This window comes from Xenopus laevis, chromosome 9_10L (assembly GCF_017654675.1).
Source record: "Xenopus laevis strain J_2021 chromosome 9_10L, Xenopus_laevis_v10.1, whole genome shotgun sequence".
NCBI lineage: Eukaryota > Metazoa > Chordata > Amphibia > Anura > Pipidae > Xenopus > Xenopus laevis.
Genome location: NC_054387.1, coordinates 135,245,249 through 135,270,616, shown reverse-complemented (window position 1 = coordinate 135,270,616; position 25,368 = coordinate 135,245,249). Strand labels below are relative to the sequence as shown.

The 25,368-nt window shown below is 45.5% G+C and overlaps 2 protein-coding genes across 5 annotated transcripts; one reads left to right on the top strand and one right to left on the bottom strand.

Moving 5' to 3' along the window:
- Nucleotides 1-941: 941 nt before the first annotated feature.
- pagr1.L (PAXIP1 associated glutamate-rich protein 1 L homeolog) lies at nucleotides 942-13,055 on the bottom strand. Of its 3 annotated transcripts, none has more exons than XM_018240007.2 (4): nucleotides 12,417-13,055; nucleotides 2,938-3,344; nucleotides 1,887-1,969; nucleotides 942-1,334 (listed from the first exon to the last, which is right to left on the bottom strand). In XM_018240007.2, the coding sequence occupies exons 2-4, from the start codon at nucleotides 3,342-3,344 to the stop codon at nucleotides 1,150-1,152; spliced, it is 675 nt and encodes a 224-aa protein (XP_018095496.1). In that variant the 5' UTR covers nucleotides 12,417-13,055; the 3' UTR covers nucleotides 942-1,149.
- A 149-nt stretch (nucleotides 13,056-13,204) lies between these two features.
- On the top strand, nucleotides 13,205-24,093 carry kif22.L (kinesin family member 22 L homeolog). Of its 2 annotated transcripts, none has more exons than XM_018239982.2 (14): nucleotides 13,205-13,409; nucleotides 16,931-17,137; nucleotides 17,219-17,346; nucleotides 17,431-17,591; nucleotides 18,518-18,727; nucleotides 19,594-19,824; nucleotides 19,971-20,124; nucleotides 20,429-20,555; nucleotides 21,885-22,053; nucleotides 22,186-22,372; nucleotides 22,652-22,719; nucleotides 22,924-23,121; nucleotides 23,337-23,396; nucleotides 23,506-24,090. In XM_018239982.2, exons 1-14 carry the CDS (start codon nucleotides 13,384-13,386, stop codon nucleotides 23,533-23,535), a joined length of 1,956 nt encoding a protein of 651 aa, XP_018095471.1. In that variant the 5' UTR covers nucleotides 13,205-13,383; the 3' UTR covers nucleotides 23,536-24,090.
- Nucleotides 24,094-25,368: the final 1,275 nt, after the last annotated feature.

Here is a 25,368-nt window from a genome sequence, read left to right as displayed (position 1 = left end):
AAGGGTCGGATGCTTTATTCACCAGTAGCTCCTCCCAGCAGACAGGAGGGAGCCAATGAGATTAGAGGAGGGAAAGGGGTGTTACAGGGAGAGCTGGGAAGTGAATCAGGGGTACAGGCTGATACATTAGATAGGTACAAGGAAGGGTCGGATGCTTTATTCACCAGTAGCTCCTCCCAGCAGACAGGAGGGAGCCAATGAGATTAGAGGAGGGAAAGGGGTGTTACAGGGAGAGCTGGGAAGTGAATCAGGGGTACAGGCTGATACATTAGATAGGTACAAGGAAGGGTCGGATGCTTTATTCACCAGTAGCTCCTCCCAGCAGACAGGAGGGAGCCAATGAGATTAGAGGAGGGAAAGGGGTGTTACAGGGAGAGCTGGGAAGTGAATCAGGGGTACAGGCTGATACATTAGATAGGTACAAGGAAGGGTCGGATGCTTTATTCACCAGTAGCTCCTCCCAGCAGACAGGAGGGAGCCAATGAGATTAGAGGAGGGAAAGGGGTGTTACAGGGAGAACTGGGAAGTGAATCAGGGGTGTGAATTGATGTGAATTATTCTGTGCCATGTAGTTTACCCCAAATTTCAGCCTCAGTGATCTTTAAGTTGGGGTTCAGGAGGATGAAAGCCCATAATGGCAGGAGCCGCACAGTTTGGGAATAACTGGAATAGACTGAAGTGCACACGTCGGAGCACAAGTTCCACCCAATCTAGTTATAAGCGGGGGGTGCCTGGGCCCTACTTGCAGAAACCCGAGACCCTATAACCGTCTGTGTGGCCCGTCAGTGGGTTGGGCATATTATCCGAGTGCCTCATTGTGACCAATAGGAGAACAGGATTGGGGGCTGATAGAGGCACCAGGATTCCCGGGGGCATCTCTGGACAGACAAACGTCCATGTGGAAGTGGGAGTAGCAGATAACAAGGCTGAGGGGGAGCAGATATTTTAAGTCTTTTATAATAAAATACACATAAGGAAGAGAAACCAATACAAACACATGAGCATTACATGCCCACAGTCTGGCACTTCCTGTCCAGGACAGGGTCCGGCACTTCCTGCTACATCCCAATCCATATCCTGCCACACGGGTACTGGGAATACAGCGCACAACATCCATTAAAAGCCCCCTGCCCCCAAATTCCCATTAGTTCAGTATTTCCGCTGACGAGGGAAGATGGCAGAAGAGCGTTTTGGGGTGGGAACGGAGTCGGGGTCCATGTCGAAGAGGTCACGGCCAGTCTTTAGGATCTGTTCCTCGATCTTCTTGTGTCGCTTCATGTCGGACAGAACCTTGTCCAGTCGGGCCTCTCTCTTGTGACTGCGGCCGGTGCTCCCTGCTCAGAGACAAGGGGAGGAGTCAATAACAAATCAGGTGCTCCCTGCTCAGGGACAAGGGGGAGGAGTCAGTAACAAATCAGGCGCTCCCTGCTCAGGGACAAGGGGGAGGAGTCAGTAACAAAACGGGTGCTCCCTGCTCAGAGACAAGGGGGAGGAGTCAGTAACAAATCAGGTGCTCCCTGCTCAGAGACAAGGGGGAGGAGTCAGTAACAAATCAGGTGCTCCCTGCTCAGAGACAAGGGGGAGGAGTCAGTAACAAAACAGGTGCTCCCTGCTCAGAGACAAGGGGGAGGAGTCAGTAACAAATCAGAACTTATAGCAGAGACACCCCATGTGCTTTGACAGAGAGGAACCGGGCCCTGTAAGGTCCAAATACGAATCCACACACAGTTGGGGTCCCAGCTCGGCACTAACCGGGGGACAGGAGTAAAAAGCACCTACGTTATCTGTATTAAATCAGCAGAACTGGGTGTAACATAGGAATTGGAAGAATGTATCCTCCTCCTTAAATAAAAGTATGCCCCCCCCGGGATCACATGACCACCTACCTGGCGTTCTCCGGCGATCAAGTAGCGAATTTTTGGGGGTGACCGGTTCATCATCAAAATCAAATTCAGTGGGAACGTTTGGCCTGGGGAAGGAGGACGTTATTGTCAGACGGGGAAACCAAAATGACAGTTTGTCTGTACTACATGTATTACCTAAAGGGGAAGGACACACCTCAACGCACCTTTGCTAAGAATCGGTGTAATAAATAGGCTTGTGTTGAAATCACATTCTACCTGTTGTTTTAATGGAAAAAAAAACAAGTTTCTGTTTCCCGCCATTATAAAGCATGAATTTGAAAGTTGGGCTATTTCAACGGACCTCCCCCTTCCTGTATACACAGGTAATGTGTTCAGAACTCCTTATCGACCTTTGAACAAACAAACCCCTCCCTTCTCTAAGCAGCAGCCATTAAACAGCTCATTACCAGGGATATCTCACTGGACTGGTAATTCGTTTATCAGTTTATCCTCTGATGCTCTGCGGGGCCAGGAAGTGCTAAAGTGACACTGGCTTCATATTCTTGTCAGTGCCAGAAATAACAGAAACTAGAGATTTCTTCATTACAACAACAGGCAAAAATAATGCTCTGCACAAGCTCTACTGGAAAGGGGGAAGTGTACTGTCTCTTTAACTCAATGCTAGATTACCACTAGGCCTGTGTCCAACGTCCAGTATTAAATTACTGAAAGGCCTTCCATCAATCCTCCACTTCTAAACTACATACATGTCTCGCTCTTACCCTCCAGTTCTGGGCCACATTATATAAAGGTCTGTATCTAATCTTCCTCTTCTGCATTACAGGTAGGCCTGTCTTTAACTCTCCAGTTCTGGGCCATATTATACAAAGGCTTGCCTCTAATCTTCCTCTTCTGCACTACAGGTAGGCCTGTCTTTAACTCTCCAGTTCTGGGCCACATTATATAAAGGCCTGTATCTAATCTTCCTCTTCTGCACTACAGGTAGGCCTGTGTCTAAGCCTCCAGTTCTGCATTAAAGGTAGGCCTGACTCTAAGCCTATAACCAGAATTGTTCCTTATGTACCAGACTTACGTCTCTTGCTCATCTTCTTCCTCCTCTCCCTCTTGATCAGATTCATCATCCAGAGAGTCGGGTTCAGGGGTGGGAGGTCGACGGAGGAGCATGTCAACTTGCAAAGGCAGCGTTCCCTCTTTGGCCAACAACTCATAAAGTCTTTTAATGTCTTCAGGGGGTGGAATCCACCCATCAGGTTCCTCAACCTCCTCATCACTGCAACCTATACACCAGTCTTCCCCTTCCTCCTCTTCTGCTTCCCCTTCCTCTTCCCCCTGTTCTTGTTGTTCATCTGCTTCTTCCTCTTCTGCTTTCTGCTGTCCTTCCACTTCTTCCTCTTCCTCCTCTTCTCCTCCTTCCTTTACGGCCAATGACTCCATGCCGGCAGTCACCTTCTCCTCCCCATCCTCGCGTGATTCCTGCATCTGACAAGAAGAAGAAGAATGGACACTCAGTACTAGGGGCTGTTGACATGTTGATTATCATAACATCATCGTGCAAGATCCCGATTTCCATTTACTGTATAGAACATTATTTGTTCTACTTCCACTTCTAGGAGCAAACCCTATTGAGCTCATACTGAGGGCCCATGTCTGCCCTTTATATTGGGGTGCTCTGGCTGACGTTCCTCTCGCTCATATCTGTGCAGTGGAGACACGATACTTATAGTGGCCAGTGAGTGCCGGGCGACACGAGGCAATGAGGATGCTTCTTATACAAGTTATACAGCCATAAATACTGGTCCAAAGTCCCAGCGGCTGCAAGAAATAAAGTGCAACGAAGCGTAACAAAGTGATGCACAGTTTCCCTGGTGAAACAAACTGTTAGGAGTCAGGGGTTTGGAATGTCCAGCTGCCACAGTGAGTGAGTGAGTGAGTGAGTGAGAGTGAGTGAGATGCGGAACAGCAGTGTAATAAGAGCTGGAATAACATCATAGACAAACCAACGCGCTAAGGAATGATCTGGAGAAAATGCCTAAACATGAATAAACCACAGCATAAATTACAGTAAAGACAAGATCATGCTGTGGGAGTAGGTGGCAGTGATGCTGTGGAAATAAGTGGCAGTAAACAGGAATGGCACAGGATGATGCTGTGGGAGTAGGTGGCAGTTCATAGGAATGGCAGAGGATCATGCTGAGGGAATAAGTGGCAGTTAATAGGAATGGCACAGGATCATGCTGAGGGAATAAGTGGCAGTTAATGGGAATGGCAGAGGATCATGCTGTGGGAATAAGTGGCAGTTAATAGGAATGGCACAGGATGATGCTGTGGGAGTAGGTGGCAGTTAATAGGAATGGCAGAGGATCATGCTGAGGGAATAAGTGGCAGTTAATAGGAATGGCACAGGATCATGCTGTGGGAATAAGTGGCAGTTAATGGGAATGGCACGGGATCATGCTGTGGGAATAAGTGGCAGTTAATAGGAATGGCACAGAATCATGCTGTGTGAATAAGTGGCAGTTAATAGGAATGGCACAGGATCATGCTGAGGGAATATGTGGCAGTTAATAGGAATGGCACAGGATCATGCTGAGGGAATAAGTGGCAGTTAATAGGAATGGCACAGGATCATGCTGAGGGAATAAGTGGCAGTTAATAGGAATGGCACAGGATCATGCTGAGGGAATAAGTGGCAGTTAATAGGAATGGCAGAGTATCATGCTGTGGGAATAAGTGGCAGTTAATAGGAATGGCAGAGGATCATGCTGTGGGAATAAGTGGCAGTTAATAGGAATGGCACAGGATGATGCTGTGGGAGTAGGTGGCAGTTAACAGGAATGGCACAGGATCATGCTGTGGGAATAAGTGGCAGTTAATAGGAATGGCACAGGATCATGCTGAGGGAATAAGCGGCAGTTAATGGGAATGGCACAGGATCATGCTGAGGGAATAAGTGGCAGTTAATGGGAATGGCACAGGATCATGCTGAGGGAATAAGTGGCAGTTAATAGGAATGGCACAGGATCATGCTGAGGGAATAAGTGGCAGTTAATAGGAATGGCACAGGATCATGCTGAGGGAATAAGCGGCAGTTAATGGGAATGGCACAGGATCATGCTGAGGGAATAAGTGGCAGTTAATAGGAATGGCACAGAATCATGCTGTGGGAATAAGTGGCAGTTAATAGGAATGGCACAGGATCATGCTGTGGGAATAAGTGGCAGTTAATAGGAATGGCACAGGATCATGCTGAGGGAATAAGTGGCAGTTAATGGGAATGGCACAGGATGATGCTGTGGGAGTAGGTGGCAGTTAACAGGAATGGCACAGGATCATGCTGTGGGAATAAGTGGCAGTTAATGGGAATGGCACGGGATCATGCTGTGGGAATAAGTGGCAGTTAATAGGAATGGCACAGGATCATGCTGAGGGAATAAGCGGCAGTTAATGGGAATGGCACAGGATCATGCTGAGGGAATAAGTGGCAGTTAATGGGAATGGCACAGGATCATGCTGAGGGAATAAGTGGCAGTTAATAGGAATGGCACAGGATCATGCTGAGGGAATAAGTGGCAGTTAATGGGAATGGCACAGGATCATGCTGAGGGAATAAGTGGCAGTTAATAGGAATGGCAGAGTATCATGCTGTGGGAATAAGTGGCAGTTAATAGGAATGGCAGAGGATCATGCTGTGGGAATAAGTGGCAGTTAATAGGAATGGCACAGGATGATGCTGTGGGAGTAGGTGGCAGTTCATAGGAATGGCAGAGGATCATGCTGAGGGAATAAGTGGCAGTTAATAGGAATGGCACAGGATCATGCTGAGGGAATAAGTGGCAGTTAATGGGAATGGCAGAGGATCATGCTGTGGGAATAAGTGGCAGTTAATAGGAATGGCACAGGATGATGCTGTGGGAGTAGGTGGCAGTTAATAGGAATGGCAGAGGATCATGCTGAGGGAATAAGTGGCAGTTAATAGGAATGGCACAGGATCATGCTGTGGGAATAAGTGGCAGTTAATGGGAATGGCACGGGATCATGCTGTGGGAATAAGTGGCAGTTAATAGGAATGGCACAGAATCATGCTGTGTGAATAAGTGGCAGTTAATAGGAATGGCACAGGATCATGCTGAGGGAATATGTGGCAGTTAATAGGAATGGCACAGGATCATGCTGAGGGAATAAGTGGCAGTTAATAGGAATGGCACAGGATCATGCTGAGGGAATAAGTGGCAGTTAATAGGAATGGCACAGGATCATGCTGAGGGAATAAGTGGCAGTTAATAGGAATGGCAGAGTATCATGCTGTGGGAATAAGTGGCAGTTAATAGGAATGGCAGAGGATCATGCTGTGGGAATAAGTGGCAGTTAATAGGAATGGCACAGGATGATGCTGTGGGAGTAGGTGGCAGTTAACAGGAATGGCACAGGATCATGCTGTGGGAATAAGTGGCAGTTAATAGGAATGGCACAGGATCATGCTGAGGGAATAAGCGGCAGTTAATGGGAATGGCACAGGATCATGCTGAGGGAATAAGTGGCAGTTAATGGGAATGGCACAGGATCATGCTGAGGGAATAAGTGGCAGTTAATAGGAATGGCACAGGATCATGCTGAGGGAATAAGTGGCAGTTAATAGGAATGGCACAGGATCATGCTGAGGGAATAAGCGGCAGTTAATGGGAATGGCACAGGATCATGCTGAGGGAATAAGTGGCAGTTAATAGGAATGGCACAGAATCATGCTGTGGGAATAAGTGGCAGTTAATAGGAATGGCACAGGATCATGCTGTGGGAATAAGTGGCAGTTAATAGGAATGGCACAGGATCATGCTGAGGGAATAAGTGGCAGTTAATGGGAATGGCACAGGATGATGCTGTGGGAGTAGGTGGCAGTTAACAGGAATGGCACAGGATCATGCTGTGGGAATAAGTGGCAGTTAATGGGAATGGCACGGGATCATGCTGTGGGAATAAGTGGCAGTTAATAGGAATGGCACAGGATCATGCTGAGGGAATAAGCGGCAGTTAATGGGAATGGCACAGGATCATGCTGAGGGAATAAGTGGCAGTTAATGGGAATGGCACAGGATCATGCTGAGGGAATAAGTGGCAGTTAATAGGAATGGCACAGGATCATGCTGAGGGAATAAGTGGCAGTTAATGGGAATGGCACAGGATCATGCTGAGGGAATAAGTGGCAGTTAATAGGAATGGCAGAGTATCATGCTGTGGGAATAAGTGGCAGTTAATAGGAATGGCAGAGGATCATGCTGTGGGAATAAGTGGCAGTTAATAGGAATGGCACAGGATGATGCTGTGGGAGTAGGTGGCAGTTAACAGGAATGGCACAGGATCATGCTGTGGGAATAAGTGGCAGTTAATAGGAATGGCACAGGATCATGCGGAGGGAATAAGCGGCAGTTAATGGGAATGGCACAGGATCATGCTGAGGGAATAAGTGGCAGTTAATAGGAATGGCACAGGATCATGCTGAGGGAATAAGTGGCAGTTAATAGGAATGGCACAGGATCATGCTGAGGGAATAAGTGGCAGTTAATAGGAATGGCACAGGATCATGCTGAGGGAATAAGTGGCAGTTAATAGGAATGGCACAGGATCATGCTGAGGGAATAAGTGGCAGTTAATAGGAATGGCACAGGATCATGCTGAGTGAATAAGTGGCAGTTAATAGGAATGGCACAGGATCATGCTGTGGGAATAAGTGGCAGTTAATAGGAATGGCACAGGATCATGCTGAGGGAATAAGTGGCAGTTAATGGGAATGGCACAGGATGATGCTGTGGGAGTAGGTGGCAGGTAATAGGAATGGCAGAGGATCATGCTGAGGGAATAAGTGGCAGTTAATGGGAATGGCACGGGATCATGCTGTGGGAATAAGTGGCAGTTAATAGGAATGGCACAGGATCATGCTGAGGGAATAAGTGGCAGTTAATAGGAATGGCACAGGATCATGCTGAGGGAATAAGTGGCAGTTAATAGGAATGGCACAGGATCATGCTGTGGGAATAAGTGGCAGTTAATAGGAATGGCACAGGATCATGCTGAGGGAATAAGTGGCAGTTAATGGGAATGGCACAGGATGATGCTGTGGGAGTAGGTGGCAGTTAACAGGAATGGCACAGGATCATGCTGTGGGAATAAGTGGCAGTTAATAGGAATGGCACAGGATCATGCTGAGGGAATAAGCGGCAGTTAATGGGAATGGCACAGGATCATGCTGAGGGAATAAGTGGCAGTTAATGGGAATGGCACAGGATCATGCTGAGGGAATAAGTGGCAGTTAATAGGAACGGCACAGGATCATGCTGAGGGAATAAGTGGCAGTTAATAGGAATGGCACAGGATCATGCTGAGGGAATAAGTGGCAGTTAATAGGAATGGCACAGGATCATGCTGAGGGAATAAGTGGCAGTTAATGGGAATGGCAGAGGATCATGCTGTGGGAATAAGTGGCAGTTAATAGGAATGGCACAGGATGATGCTGTGGGAGTAGGTGGCAGTTAATAGGAATGGCAGAGGATCATGCTGAGGGAATAAGTGGCAGTTAATAGGAATGGCACAGGATCATGCTGTGGGAATAAGTGGCAGTTAATGGGAATGGCAGAGGATCATGCTGTAGGAATAAGTGGCAGTTAATAGGAATGGCACAGGATGATGCTGTGGGAGTAGGTGGCAGTTAATAGGAATGGCAGAGGATCATGCTGAGGGAATAAGTGGCAGTTAATAGGAATGGCACAGGATCATGCTGTGGGAATAAGTGGCAGTTAATGGGAATGGCACGGGATCATGCTGTGGGAATAAGTGGCAGTTAATGGGAATGGCACGGGATCATGCTGTGGGAATAAGTGGCAGTTAATAGGAATGGCACAGAATCATGCTGTGTGAATAAGTGGCAGTTAATAGGAATGGCACAGGATCATGCTGAGGGAATAAGTGGCAGTTAATAGGAATGGCACAGGATCATGCTGTGGGAATAAGTGGCAGTTAATGGGAATGGCACGGGATCATGCTGTGGGAATAAGTGGCAGTTAATAGGAATGGCACAGAATCATGCTGTGTGAATAAGTGGCAGTTAATAGGAATGGCACAGGATCATGCTGAGGGAATAAGTGGCAGTTAATAGGAATGGCACAGGATCATGCTGAGGGAATAAGTGGCAGTTAATAGGAATGGCACAGGATCATGCTGAGGGAATAAGTGGCAGTTAATAGGAATGGCACAGGATCATGCTGAGGGAATAAGTGGCAGTTAATAGGAATGGCAGAGTATCATGCTGTGGGAATAAGTGGCAGTTAATAGGAATGGCAGAGGATCATGCTGTGGGAATAAGTGGCAGTTAATAGGAATGGCACAGGATGATGCTGTGGGAGTAGGTGGCAGTTAACAGGAATGGCACAGGATCATGCTGTGGGAATAAGTGGCAGTTAATAGGAATGGCACAGGATCATGCTGAGGGAATAAGCGGCAGTTAATGGGAATGGCACAGGATCATGCTGAGGGAATAAGTGGCAGTTAATGGGAATGGCACAGGATCATGCTGAGGGAATAAGTGGCAGTTAATAGGAATGGCACAGGATCATGCTGAGGGAATAAGTGGCAGTTAATAGGAATGGCACAGGATCATGCTGAGGGAATAAGCGGCAGTTAATGGGAATGGCACAGGATCATGCTGAGGGAATAAGTGGCAGTTAATGGGAATGGCACAGGATCATGCTGAGGGAATAAGTGGCAGTTAATAGGAATGGCACAGGATCATGCTGAGGGAATAAGTGGCAGTTAATGGGAATGGCAGAGGATCATGCTGTGGGAATAAGTGGCAGTTAATAGGAATGGCACAGGATGATGCTGTGGGAGTAGGTGGCAGTTAATAGGAATGGCACAGGATCATGCTGAGGGAATAAGTGGCAGTTAATAGGAATGGCACAGGATCATGCTGTGGGAATAAGTGGCAGTTAATGGGAATGGCACAGGATGATGCTGTGGGAGTAGGTGGCAGTTAACAGGAATGGCACAGGATCATGCTGTGGGAATAAGTGGCAGTTAATGGGAATGGCACGGGATCATGCTGTGGGAATAAGTGGCAGTTAATAGGAATGGCACAGGATCATGCGGAGGGAATAAGCGGCAGTTAATGGGAATGGCACAGGATCATGCTGAGGGAATAAGTGGCAGTTAATGGGAATGGCACAGGATCATGCTGAGGGAATAAGTGGCAGTTAATAGGAATGGCACAGGATCATGCTGAGGGAATAAGTGGCAGTTAATGGGAATGGCAGAGGATCATGCTGTGGGAATAAGTGGCAGTTAATAGGAATGGCACAGGATGATGCTGTGGGAGTAGGTGGCAGTTAATAGGAATGGCACAGGATCATGCTGAGGGAATAAGTGGCAGTTAATAGGAATGGCACAGGATCATGCTGTGGGAATAAGTGGCAGTTAATGGGAATGGCACAGGATGATGCTGTGGGAGTAGGTGGCAGTTAACAGGAATGGCACAGGATCATGCTGTGGGAATAAGTGGCAGTTAATGGGAATGGCACGGGATCATGCTGTGGGAATAAGTGGCAGTTAATAGGAATGGCACAGAATCATGCTGTGGGAATAAGTGGCAGTTAATAGGAATGGCACAGGATCATGCTGAGGGAATAAGTGGCAGTTAATAGGAATGGCACAGGATCATGCTGAGGGAATAAGTGGCAGTTAATAGGAATGGCACAGGATCATGCTGTGGGAATAAGTGGCAGTTAATAGGAATGGCACAGGATCATGCTGAGGGAATAAGTGGCAGTTAATGGGAATGGCACAGGATCATGCTGAGGGAATAAGTGGCAGTTAATAGGAATGGCACAGGATCATGCTGAGGGAATAAGTGGCAGTTAATAGGAATGGCACAGGATCATGCTGTGGGAATAAGTGGCAGTTAATAGGAATGGCACAGGATCATGCTGAGGGAATAAGTGGCAGTTAATGGGAATGGCACAGGATGATGCTGTGGGAGTAGGTGGCAGTTAACAGGAATGGCACAGGATCATGCTGTGGGAATAAGTGGCAGTTAATGGGAATGGCACGGGATCATGCTGTGGGAATAAGTGGCAGTTAATAGGAATGGCACAGGATCATGCGGAGGGAATAAGCGGCAGTTAATGGGAATGGCACAGGATCATGCTGAGGGAATAAGTGGCAGTTAATAGGAATGGCACAGGATCATGCTGAGGGAATAAGTGGCAGTTAATAGGAATGGCACAGGATCATGCTGAGGGAATAAGTGGCAGTTAATAGGAATGGCACAGGATCATGCTGAGGGAATAAGTGGCAGTTAATAGGAATGGCACAGGATCATGCTGAGGGAATAAGTGGCAGTTAATAGGAATGGCACAGGATCATGCTGTGGGAATAAGTGGCAGTTAATAGGAATGGCACAGGATCATGCTGAGGGAATAAGTGGCAGTTAATGGGAATGGCACAGGATCATGCTGAGGGAATAAGTGGCAGTTAATAGGAATGGCACAGGATCATGCTGAGGGAATAAGTGGCAGTTAATAGGAATGGCACAGGATCATGCTGTGGGAATAAGTGGCAGTTAATAGGAATGGCACAGGATCATGCTGAGGGAATAAGTGGCAGTTAATGGGAATGGCACAGGATGATGCTGTGGGAGTAGGTGGCAGTTAACAGGAATGGCACAGGATCATGCTGTGGGAATAAGTGGCAGTTAATGGGAATGGCACGGGATCATGCTGTGGGAATAAGTGGCAGTTAATAGGAATGGCACAGGATCATGCGGAGGGAATAAGCGGCAGTTAATGGGAATGGCACAGGATCATGCTGAGGGAATAAGTGGCAGTTAATAGGAATGGCACAGGATCATGCTGAGGGAATAAGTGGCAGTTAATAGGAATGGCACAGGATCATGCTGAGGGAATAAGTGGCAGTTAATAGGAATGGCACAGGATCATGCTGAGGGAATAAGTGGCAGTTAATAGGAATGGCACAGGATCATGCTGAGGGAATAAGTGGCAGTTAACAGGAATGGCACAGGATCATGCTGTGGGAATAAGTGGCAGTTAATGGGAATGGCACGGGATCATGCTGTGGGAATAAGTGGCAGTTAATAGGAATGGCACAGGATCATGCTGTGGGAATAAGTGGCAGTTAATAGGAATGGCACAGGATCATGCTGAGGGAATAAGTGGCAGTTAATAGGAATGGCAGAGGATGATGCTGTGGGAATAAGTGGCAGTTAATAGGAATGGCACAGGATCATGCTGAGGGAATAAGTGGCAGTTAACAGGAATGGCACAGGATCATGCTGTGGGAATAAGTGGCAGTTAATGGGAATGGCACGGGATCATGCTGTGGGAATAAGTGGCAGTTAATAGGAATGGCACAGGATCATGCTGAGGGAATAAGTGGCAGTTAATAGGAATGGCAGAGGATGATGCTGTGGGAATAAGTGGCAGTTAATAGGAATGGCACAGGATCATGCTGTGGGAGTAGGTGGCAGTTAATAGGAATGACAGGAGTACTTACAATATTAAAACAAACCCTTCACAGACAGGCAAAACAATATCTTCCCTGGTAACTAAAGCAGCACTGGGAAACCCCGTGGGACTGTGGGGCCAAACTCACTTTCAATGAGGAAGTTTTCAGTCAGAGTTGGACTCGCAGGGATCAGATGAAAGTAACTTTAGCGCCCAATCCTGCTCATATTGTCGCCACGGGAAGTCGCCATGTTTTCGCAGCGCATGCCGGGAAGGAACACTGACGTCACTCTCGCCCCGCAGCCTCAGGTTCTTGGTCCGTATTCCAAAATAAAATGCTCTCGGTGTTACTGAGCCCCACAAGCGCTAAGTGTCAGGGACAGAAAGGGTTACAAGATCGGGAGCCATCACCTTCACTTCCTGTACGGGAGTAACATGGAGGCAAGGAGAAGCGCCGGCGGACATCTTTGTTTTGGGAAGCAGTCCAAGTGTAACGGCGTAAGGAATATTAGTAACACGGTGTCTCCAGTCACATAGGTGAGGTAATAACACCGAGGCTCAGATCAGCATTAGGCAACTGTTGGAGTTTAAAACAAAGGGTCGTTCGGTTGCCATAGAAAGTTAAACTAATTACGGTCTGACGAGTATGTGCTGCACTTTCAACCAATTAACTCCCACAACATAACAGATCCACTGTCAATGACACACAAGCCAGTCTCGGTTTATTGCATGGTGAGAGGCGGAGTCCTACGCGTGTCACGTGGTGTGAACTTAGATTTTTGAACGAGCCAATAAGGCGCTGTGTGCGTGTCAAGCCTCGTTTGTGCGTGAGCCTTGGTCCACGTGAAAGATCCTCACCCTCCGATTGGTTGGACGCACGCCTCACCGCCAAATACGAAAGGAGAGACTGTAACCGATCGGGCTTGTGGCCCAGACAGCTGGAGGCGGCAATTGGAGCGTTGAGGAATCAGCTGAGGGGCTTTATTGTTCGGTCTATTCCAGCGCGTGAGTCGGGAATGGTTCTTACTGGGCCTCCCCAAAGGTGAGAGCTTCCCCCACTGTATATTTATTGTTTATACCCGTTACACAGACTTCACTGTAGTACAACTCACACCCCTGTCACATATTGTCTCACACTCCTGTCTATTCTATTCTATTTGTACTGAGTGTTCTCTCAGCTCAGCCTTATTTATGTCTCTGTCTTACACTGGAGCTGCTCTCATCATATATATATATATACACACTCACACATTCATACAGTTAGTTAACTCTGGTTCTGTACATCACCACAATGAAGTTTAAATGAAACAACTCTTTCAGCTTTAATTCAGTGGGTTGAACAAAAAGATTGTATAAAAATGTGAGGAATTAAAGCCTTTTTTCAACACAATCACTTCATTTCAGGGGCTCAAAAGTACCGTATATACTCGAGTATAAGCCGAGGTACCTAATTTTACCTCCAAAAACTGGGAAAGCTTATTGACTCGAGTATAAGCCGAGGGTGAGAAATGCAGCAGCTTCTGGTAAGTTTCAATCAAAAAATTGAGGGTTTCTGCTCCCATTGGAGGGGCCGGCGTCTCGTTTTTAGATGCTGGCGACCATTCTTGGACGCCGGCGAATATTCTTGGAGACTATTCTTGGACGCCGGCGACCGTTTTTGCGCTTGACCCGAGTATAAGCTGAGGTAGAGTTTTTCAGCATATTTTGGGGGCTGAAAAACTCGGCTTATACTCGAGTATATACGGTAATTGGAAAATTGAGTCAAAGACTTTCATGGGCAGGTGGGGCAATTCCTTGGTTATGTCATTATCAATGAAGCAGATAAAAGCCCTGGAGTTGATTTGAGGGGGGGGGGGAAGAGACAACATGAGGACAAAGGAGCTCTCCATGCAGGTGAAACAAGTCCTCCTTAAAGGGATCCTGTCATCAGAAAACATGTTTTTTTCAAAACACACCAGTTAATAGTGTTACTCTAGCAGAATTCTATACTGAAATCAATTTCTCAAAAGAGCAAACACATTTTTTTATATTCAATTTTGAAATCTGACATGGGGCTAGACATATTGTCAATTTCCCAGCTGCCCCTGATCATGTGACTTGTGCCTGCACTTTAGGAGAGAAATGCTTTCTGGCAGGCTGCTGTTTTTCCTTCTCAATGTAACTGAATGTGTCTCAGTGGGACCTGGATTTTACTATTGAGTGTTGTTCTTAGATCTACCAGGCAGCTGTTATCTTGTGTTAGGGAGCTGCTATCTGGTTACCTTCCCATTGTTCTGTTGTTTGGCTGCTGGGGGGAAAGGGAGGGGTGATATCACTCCAACTTGCAGTACAGCAGTAAAGAGTGACTGAAGTTTATCAGAGCACAAGTCACATGACTGGGGCAGCTGGGAAACTGACAATATGTCTAGCCCCATGTCAGATTTCAAAATTGATAAAAAAAAAAATCTGTCTGCTCTTTTGAGAAATAGATTTCAGTGCAGAATTCTGCTGGAGCAGCACTATTAACTGATTCATTTTGAAATAATAAATTTTTCCCATGACCGTATCCCTTTAAGCTGCAAAAACAGAAAAACCCATCCGAGAAATTGCTCCAATATTATGAGAGGCAAAATCTCCAGTTTGGTACATGGTGAGAAAGAAATCACTGGTGAACTCAGCAACACAAAAAGACCTGGACGTCCACGGAAGACAACAGTGGTGGATGATCTCAGAATCATTTCCATGGGGAAGAGAAAACCCTTCACAAGAGCCAAACAAGTTAAGAACAGTCTCCAGGAGGTAGAGTCTCCATATCCAAGTCTGCCATAAAGAGAAGACTGTATGAAAGTAAATACAGAGGGGGCACTGCAAGGTACAAGCCACTCATAAGCATCAACAATACAAAGGCTACATTGGACTTTGCTAAAAAACATCTAAAAAAAGCCACACAGTTGTGGAAAACCATTGTTTGGACAGATGAAACCAAGATGAAGCTCTAGCACAGGGGTCCCCAACCTTTTTTACTTGTGAGCCACATTCAAATGTAAAAAGAATCGGGGAGCAACACAAGCATGAAAAAGTCCCTTGGGGTGTCAAATAAGGGCTGTGATTGGCTATTTGGTAGCCCCTATGTGGACTGGCAGCCTACAGGAGGCTCTACTTGGCACTATACATAGTTGTTATGCAATTAAAACTCGCTTTCAAGCTTGGAAATCAAAAATAAGCACCTGCTTTGAGGCCACTGAGAGCAACATCCAAGGGGTTGGGGAGCAACATGTTACTCACGAGCTACTGGTTGGGGATCACTGCGCTAGCAGAATGATGGCAAGAGTAAAAAAGTGTGGAGAAGGCTTGGGAAGAGCTGATGATCCAAAGCATAGCACAGTTGTGTATAAAACATTTGGGGGGCAGTGTGATGGCTTGGGGTGCATGGCTGCCAGTGGGACACCAGTGTTTATCCATCATGTGACACAGAAGCACAAGAATGAATTGTGAGCTCTTCAGAGACACTGTCTGCTCAAATCCAGCTAAATGCACTCGCATTGATTGGGAGGCGTCTCATAATGAGCCAAAACATAGAGCCAAAGCAACCCAGGAGTTTATTAAAGCAAAGAAGTGGAATATTGAGCTGATGTGAAGCCAATTGAGCTGCATTTCACTTGTTGAAGACTAAACGTGGGACAGAAAGGCCACAAACAAAGAGCAAGTGAAAGAAGCGGCTGCAGTAAAGACCTGGCAGAGCATTAAACAGGAGCAAACCCACAATCTGCTGATGTCCATGAGTTCAACACTTCAGCCTGTCATTGCAGCAAAGGCTTTTCTACCAACTATTAGAAATCAACATTTATTTTCAGTTTTGTCCAATTACTTTTGAGCCCCTGAAATGAAGTGATGGTATAAAAATGTGAGGAACTAAAGCTTTTTTTTTTAACTCCATCTTTTTGTTCAACCCACCGAATTAAAGCTGAAAGTCTGCCGTTCATCTGAGTTGTTTCATTTCATTGTGGTCATGTACAGAACCAAAATTAGAAAAAAAGTTGTCTGTCCAAAGATTTATGCACCTCACTGTATCTATACTCACGTACACAAGCTTAAACTGTTTTCCTTTCTGTTCAGCCTTTCCACCTCTATTACAGCTGATGTGTTGCTTTTTGTACCAGCCAGTAGTCCTACATCAGCTCCTGTGCTGACTTGCAGTTAGGGATGCACTTAATCCAGGTTTAAAGCCTTTTTCTACAGGTTCGGAATTGGGCGAATCCAAGAGTCTAACCGAACTGAATTTGAATCCGATAAATCACGTGATTGTATTTGGCCAAATCCTAAAATAGTGGATTCAGTGCATGCCTACTTCCTATTAGCCTGGGGCCCTGCAAATGAATTTTTTGTTAGTGAGTTCAGTTGTGATTGTTGGTACAAGATCTGTGTGGTTCCAGCCAGCACTGCATTTGGGACTGTAGGTAGAGAAGGGTTCAGTCTGTGGTCTCTATGATCTGTGCAATAATAAAGCTCATTTACACATGGTCTCTCACGGACGCCTGGGAAGTGATCGTGTGCTCCACTCACTGACTGGACTTATATTTGCAGAGAGTCGGTGAGTATGGTGAAGAGGGCGAGCATGTTGGATCAGCACAAGAAGTCCTCCTGTGCCCGGGTGCGTGTAGCCGTCAGACTGAGGCCCTACATGGAGGAGAAGGAGGAAGATAAAGTGCCCACGGCGTGTGTCAGGGGCCTGGACTCTCACTCGCTGGAGATTGTCAACTGGAGAAACCAGCTGGAGACCATGCAGTACCAGTAAGTGAGGTCCCAGTACATCCCAGTAATAGTTCAGCTGTACCTAATTGTATTGCTGAGAATCTCTCCCTCTCTACACAGGTTTGATGCATTTTATGGGGACAGTGCCAGTCAGCGTGAGATCTACATGGGCTCTGTGTGCCACATTCTCCCGCACTTACTCATTGGCCAGAACGCCAGTGTTTTTGCTTATGGTCCCACGGGGGCAGGTAAGTTACTTGGTGATGTTGCCAGTATGGCATCCACCTACCTGAATACAAGAGGATTTATGTGACCCTGTCCTGTTGTCCCAGGGAAAACTCATACAATGCTGGGGAACCCTGATCAGCCTGGAGTGATCCCTCGGGCCGTTAGGGAATTGCTGCAGATGACCCGGATGGCGGCCAGTGCCCCTGAGAATGAGAACTGGACTTATACCATAACAATGTCTTATGTGGAGATTTACCAGGAGAAGGTAAGTGACTATGCAGACAACACTATAGAAGTGACTTAAAGTGGTTTAATAGGCTTCATCTATCTCAGTGTACACCCCCACCTCAGGTGTAGAGTAAATCAATTGAAATTGGAGTTACTGAGAGTGAAACAGCCAAGAATGCAGTGCTTGCTGCTAATTGTGCTTTATACCACCGTGGCAATAAAGCACAATTAGCAGCAAGCACTGCATTCTTGGCTGTTTCTCTCTCAATAACTCCAATTTCAATTGACTATGCAGACTGTTATAGCTGCCTCCTGCCCTGTACCAGAAAGGGACTTAAAGGAGCAGTAACATCAAATTTAAATTTGTTGGAGTACATAAAAAAAGACATTAAACTTTCAAATCACAAAGTCCTTATTAAAAAATAACTTGCCAAACCTCCACTTCTGCTCCTGTTCAGAGAGGGCGATACGGTGACGATCCATCGTGCGGCACTCGATTTCTCCTCCCTGGCTATCTGCTATAAGGAAGGCATGGAGGAGAAATCGAGCGCCACACAAAGGATCACCCGATCTCTTTCTGAAGAGGAGAAGCGGAGTTTCGGTATTTTAGACTTTGCGATTTGAAAGTTTAATTTGTCTGTTTTTTTCAATGTATTGTAACTTTTTTTTTTTTTTTTTTTTTTTATTGGTACTGGGGCTGACAATATTGGGCTGATCTGATCGAGGGCCCAACAATCCGATCACAACGCTGGTAATGCAGGGGGTTGGACCAAGGGCTGCATCAATGAGCCAATTCAGTCCTGGATCCAATAGGAATTTTAAACCTGCCCGATCGACATCTGGATGTCAGCCTGATATCGATCATGGAAGCCATACACTGCACTTCGGCTGCAGATTTTTTCGGCCCATGTATGGCCCCTTAAGTGCGGTGCTGTGAGATTGAGCCATTGTCTCTCTTTCCAGGTCATGGATCTGCTGGAGCCCAAGAACAAAGACCTCCCCATCCGAGAGGACAAAGACCATAACATCCTGATCCCGGGCGTGACCCTAAAAACTATCAATTCTTTTGGAGATTTCGATGAGCATTTTATCCCTGCCAGTCAGAACCGCACCGTGGCCTCAACCAAACTCAACGACCGCTCCAGTCGCAGCCACGCTGTGTTACTGATCAAGGTGCAGTGAGGCCTCTGCTTTATGTTTAGCCATTTAGCAGCCATTGCTCTGTTGGAGTAAGACTGAGGCTGTGTGCAGCACCTTCTTTTGGCTCAGCTGCAGCATGGGCTCCACCTATGAATTAAAGCCTCTTTTTTGTTATATTAAAGGGATAATGCCATGGGAAAACGTGGTTTTTTTTTTTTTTTTTTTTCAAAATGCCAAGATTTTCAGTGCATAATTCTGCTGGAGCAGCACTATTAAATATAAAAAAATCGGTTTGCTCTTTTGAGAGAGAGAGTTAATTTTGAAATCTGACATGGGGCTAGACATATTGTCAGTTTTTCAGCTGCCCCCAGTCATGTGACTTGTGCTCTGATAAACCTCAGCCACTCTTTACTGCAGGTTGGAAGATATCACCCCCCCCCCCCAGTAGCCCATCAGCAGAACAATGGGAAGGTAACCAGATAACAGCTGCCTGGTAGATGTAAGAACAGCACTCAATAGTAAAATCCATCTCCCACTGCAACTCCTATAGTTGCATTGAGTAGGAGAAACAGTCCGAAAGTAGTTGCATCCTAAAATGACCTGAGATGCACCGACACACCAATATTACAACTAAAAAAAATACACTTGCAGGTTCAGGAATGAAATTGTATATTGTAGAGGGAATTATTTGCAGTGTAAATCAAAACAAGCTGCTATGGGTTTGTTTAGGAATTTGCTGTATTTGTGCCAATATATCACAAACAAGACTAAGCCCAATACATCCTGACTATATTGGTAAACATTGGGTAGTACTCTGTGTGTGTTACTAATGGCTGGTACCAATAAGATAATGCCAAGATATGTTCCTCTCTGACACCCCCATCTCTTGCCACGTGTAGGTCCAGAAGAGTCAGCAGGTGGCACCATTTCGGCAGCTGATTGGAAAGCTCTACCTGATAGACTTGGCTGGATCAGAAGATAACCGGCGCACTGGAAACCAAGGAATCCGACTAAAGGAGAGTGGAGCCATTAACTCGTCCTTATTTACGCTCAGCAAAGTGGTGGATGCTCTGAACCAGGGGCTGCCCCGAATCCCATACAGAGACAGCAAGCTGACGAGACTGCTGCAGGTGAGACTGTCATTAGAGCTGGGGAAATGCAACTGAGCTAACTCCTCTTGGGCCGTTGTGTGATATTGGGTTTACTTTTCATGGCAATGGTAACTTGCCCTTGTGTGTGTGACTGACAAGGATTGTGAAACGTGTGTCACTGGCAGGATTCCCTGGGAGGAAGCGCCCACAGTGTTATGATCACTAACATCGCCCCAGAGCAGACGTATTACTTCGACACATTGACCGCTCTGAACTTCGCTGCCAAATCCAAGCAGATCATTAACAAGCCTTTCAGCCGGGAAACCACCCAGACCGTGGGTAAGTAAACGTTGCACAGATTTATATAAAATCCTTGGGCTATTTTTATATAGAACTATTGAAATCTAACAAGCACGGCCGTATTATGTATTGGTTAGTATTTATCATCTCCACCTTTTTATCTGCCACAAGGTGTCGCTGTTTTTGTTTCTTCCTATTCTGGACTATTTGTTTATCCAGCTGGTATGGCTAATGAGCAGTGACACCTAGTGGTTATATTGGGCAGTGTATCTGATACTGTTGTGCTGCTGTACTCGTATAAATACACACACACACGTATATTAATCGGTTTATTCGTTATAAGCAGCTCAGCCAGCCATGAAGAGGCCCAGGGAGGAAGCAGAGGCCACAACCAGTTCTCGGCAAAGAAAGAAATCCAAAACTGACTCCACAGAGTCGTCTCCCAATTCTTCAATGGAATCGACGGGCAAGTGAGTTGATTTTAAACATCCCCTTCCCCCATGCAAGACTTTTTCCACTTGTTTTACTCCATTGTGGGGGCTGTACATTTGACTGGGGGTACCCTGATATTGCATGTGGTTTATTCATTAGTGCAGCACTGGCTCATTTGTGTACTGGGCTCATCCAGTCTGAGGCTGAGAAGTCTTGATGTGAGAACTTAACTTAAAGTGAAATTTCACCATTTAGTGTTTTCTTTGCTTTTATATCCTAATCTAGTTCAATCTCTCTACTCCTATTGGTTTACCTTTTCCCTCCTGCCCCCTCTCATTCTGAGAGCCTGGCATCTGGTTAGCTTGAACTCTAGTGATGTAGGTAATGTATTTATAGTCCCACTGTGCTTTCTCTGTATGTTGATAAAAAGTTATGGAATGCTGAAATCTTTTAAGGGGCAGATTTATTACGGGCTCAATTTACAATTTGAATTTTTTTATGGTCAAAACTGTCAATCGAATTGTGAATTATCCCAACCCTTTAAATGTTTATATCAACACAAAGAAAAGTTCCAGGAACGTAACATTAAAGGAGACATATAGGATAAATGAAAAAAACCCTAATTTTGTAGGCAATTATAAGTAATATATGGTGTTGCTTTTACATGGTGCTAAAAATTTACATAATCTTTAAAGGAGATTTTTTTGTGGAAAAAATAACGTACCAGTGCATTATACTCAGATACAGAAGAATTGTGCTTAAAAAAAGTAGTGTTTCAGACTGATTTATTGAATATTTCTGCAATACCCCTAATAATCCCTCCCTTCTCTTCCACTTGCTGCTCCCTGAATTCCCAGGCTGTGCAGGGGAGCTATTTTTAAAGGAGACAATTAGGTTTTTTTTAAATTTATCCTATATGTGTAGACAATTATAAGTAATATATGGTGTTGCTTTTACATGGGGCTAAACATTAATATTATCTTTAAAAATAGCCCCTTTATTGGAGCTCCCTATAGATGTTCTCTGGTCCCTGTCTGTGTTTCAAATGAGGGGTGGGCGTGTCCCTGCCAGAAGCACAGTAGGAGGGGGACAGCCAATCACAGCCCTGCAGTCACACAAGCACAGACAGACTTCAGTTCCCTATCAGGTCCTGCTAGCTGCTGATTGGTTCCTGTCCTACAGTGCAGTGAGCTGAGTGCACAGCCTGGGAATTCAGGGATCCGGAAGAGACGGACAGGACTAGTAATGGTTTTTGGAGACACTTTCAAAAATCATCTTATTCCTTCCATATTTAGAGGAGTATAATGCACTGGCACATTTTTGTTTTTACACTATGTCCCCGTTTAACCATGTACTGCATTCTGCAGACGGAAACTCAATTTGGCTTCGCTGGATTCCGCTGTGGTAGAGAGGCTGCTGAAACTGGATAAGATCCTGACAGAGAAGGGAAAGAAGGAGGCGCAGCTCTTGAGCACCCCCAAGAGAGAGCGAATGGCACTGCTGAAGAAATGGGAGGAAAGTCAGATGGAGATTGAGGTGAGAGGGAATGGAGTGTGCAAATTGTTCCCACTAGGACAGGCCCTTACTGAGTACCTAAGCACCACTGCCCAGTCACCCTGAAATAATTGGTACATCTGTCTACTGATACTAATACTCCTCCACAAACAGAGACTAAAGGAGAAGCAAAAGGAGCTGGAGCAGAAAGCAATGGAAGCAGAGGCTCGACTGGAGAAATCCAATAACTCTGACCTGTCAGACTCCAGTGTCAGTGAAAACACTTTCCGGGCCCCTCTCCGAGGCAGAAACACATCCACAGCGAAGGTCAAGAAGGTGCTGCGTGTGCTGCCCATGCAGGGTGAGTATCCAGGGGCAAATGGAGGAGTCACTCTGAGACTCTCTTGGGTAGGGGTCACATTAGGGGTTCAAGAAGTCTCACTTAACCACTCTAGAAAGGGTTAAAGGCCTGAGAAGGGATTTATGATTAAGCAGGAAGACTGCCCAGTTGGGCTTCATTTGAGGCACTTGCTATAGATGGAGCAGACTTTGGTTGTACACTATGGAGAAGCTAATGATTCTGATCATTCCCCGCTGGCTGCCAGTCTGACCTCTCCCAATCACTTCTTCTATCTATCAGGAAACAGCCAATTACAGAGCACCATAGAGGAGGGGATCCCAGTCTTTGAGAAGAAGAAAAAGAAACAGGTGAATGATTATGATGAAGAACTGGGATTTCTCAGAGCATTCCATTCTATGGGGGACGTCCTTTTACAGTTCCCAGTTGTACTGATGGTGAATGATCATCTAGTAGGTCTGGTAATGGGAACATTGTATTGCTGGGCAGTGAATGTTTTCAAATAAAACTCTTTGCCAACACTTCAAATAAACAACCACCTCCTCTTGTCATAGGTCACATGTGATGGGCATGAGAACCAGCCCACGTGGGAAATGAACATGAGGACAGACCTGCTTGAGAGCGGCAAGGAGAGAATCCTGAAACTACTCAACACCGGCTCCGTAAAGGAACTCAAATCCCTGCAGAGGATCGGAGACAAGAAGGCCAAGCTGATTATTGGCTGGAGAGAAGTCAATGGGCTCTTTAAAAATGTAAGTGTTGTTTCAGCATCAGTCATCCTCAGTGGAGCCCTGCTGTACAATTCTGCCGTGGATTCTTTTGGATAAGATTCCATCTTGAACTGTCTCTGCATCTGTTGCTAGAAGCCTCTAATCTGCCCTGGGCTCTTTAATCCATGAAACCGTAGCCGTCTCCATTCTCTATCCAAATTAAGTCTATATATATTATGTATTCCCAATATCTACAGGTGGAAGAGTTGGAATGTTTAGAAGGAATCTCTGCTAAACAAGTCTCCTCCTTTATAAAGGTAAGGGATGATAACACTACAGGAGGGGTTGTGGGCAAAGCATTCAAGGGTAGATTCTTCTCCTCCGTGTGCTGCTCTGGTTCTATATCTGTCTCTCCTGTAACTGCAGGCAAATATCCTGAGCAGCATCTCCAGCTGAGACCTGTGACATCATCAGACTGAGACCTGTGACATCATCAGGCTGCGACAAGTATGGGCCCTGGTTATACAGCCTCCAAGGGCCCGTTATTTTATTCCACACCAACAACTTGAAATCCCTCGGCTCCTTATGGCAAAACTCTGAAGTGTGAATCTGAGGCAAAGTTTGGATGTTCCTGTGCCAATCGGCCGCTGGAGTGAGTGCAACGCAGAGACTAAAGTTTTATTATTTTATCATGAGCTGGTGTCTGTGTGTAGCTTGAGTGAATGACTGCCCCAATGGGGTGAAGGTATGGCTGCAATGTGGTTTCTCAATGCCTGAGAATGATTTCCATGCTGTGTGAGGCAGCAACATTTAACCACTCGCTCTTGTGTAAATATATATATATTTTACTAATTATCCACCCATTACCCACAATGCTTCGGCAGCCTGAACTGCAGGTGTTGGGTCACGCGGCAGAGATGTTCTGCTGGGGTTTTTATCGTCTTAATATTACATCGCGTTATTCCAAAAAATCCATGTCTTTGTGAAATAAAACAGTTTGGTTTTTTTTTTAAAGTTTTTGTTATTCAGTTTCTTGTTGCATATTGTACAGCGTCGGGGGCAAGGGAGGGTTGGCTTTGTGTTTTCTCATCCTGGGTGTCGGCAGAAGTGATTTGTGGTATAGAGCAGCCAATCAGTGGCGAGAGCCGGAATAAGAGACACTTTTATGGGAAGTAATTACACACAATAAATACTGATGGGCTCCCTTAGTGCAGCAGCCACAAGTAGCCATTCCCCACACAATCTCTCTCTCACTCACTCTCTCACACTCACTCACACTCTCTCACACTCACTCTCTCACACAAAAACACTCTCTCACACTCTATAGGGACTGGGTTAGTATCAGTTGTACTAAAGTATATACAGTATATAATAATGTGAGTGTACAGAGAATAACTGCTGGCACGTGTCTAGATACAGAGCTCGTTGCCTGTGACTTTACAGCAATCTCCTGTCTTGCAACTCTCCATCCCCGTTATTCCTTCACCCTCAATATTGTTCTGCTTCTCATTATTTTCTTCTTTCCATTTTCTTTGTTATAAGCACTTTCCTCTTCTCTTTCACAATTTACTTTTTGAACGCTGTAAGAAAGGTGCCAATCGCAACAATTGCAGTTTCCCTTTAAGAGCTCCCCTACTCTCCTCCCTTTTTTCAATGAACCCCCCTTAAATGGTTTTAATGTTTCTCTTCTGCTTTTACATTTTCCCTTTTATTTAATTTTGTAAGAGAAAAAAGTGTTAAAACCCTCCACTCTCTTTAATATATATAAAAAATGAATAAACAACTAGTTAACACAATTAGTATGGGGTTGATTCGTTGGTGTACAGAAGTTCATTAGTCAGTTAAAGTGCCAGTGCTTAAATAGTACAATCAATACCCGTGACTGTAAAATGAATTACTGATTTTTTAATAAGAATTCATTTAAAGACTAACCTTAATTGTAATATAGGTTTAATTGAATTAATGAAATTGCTAAGTGTACCTGCTAGATAAATAGCAATTAGATTAAATTTATCAACATCAATTTGAATTCATTAATATAAAGTGTAAGTGTAATAAATTAAAGCTGAATTAAGTATAAAGGTTAAAAAAATGTGTCCAAGACCGTCATTTGAAAATGGTAGAGGTGGAGAGCTCCCAAAAACTTCTATCAGAGGATTTTTCTATGCGCTGGGACTCCACGCGGTAAAGTCAGACACTGGGGACTGTGGTCTCAAAATAACCGTATGTGTCTCATTGTGGAGACGCTAAACTATAAAACCACAGATCCTACAGTGTCATTAAGGGGAA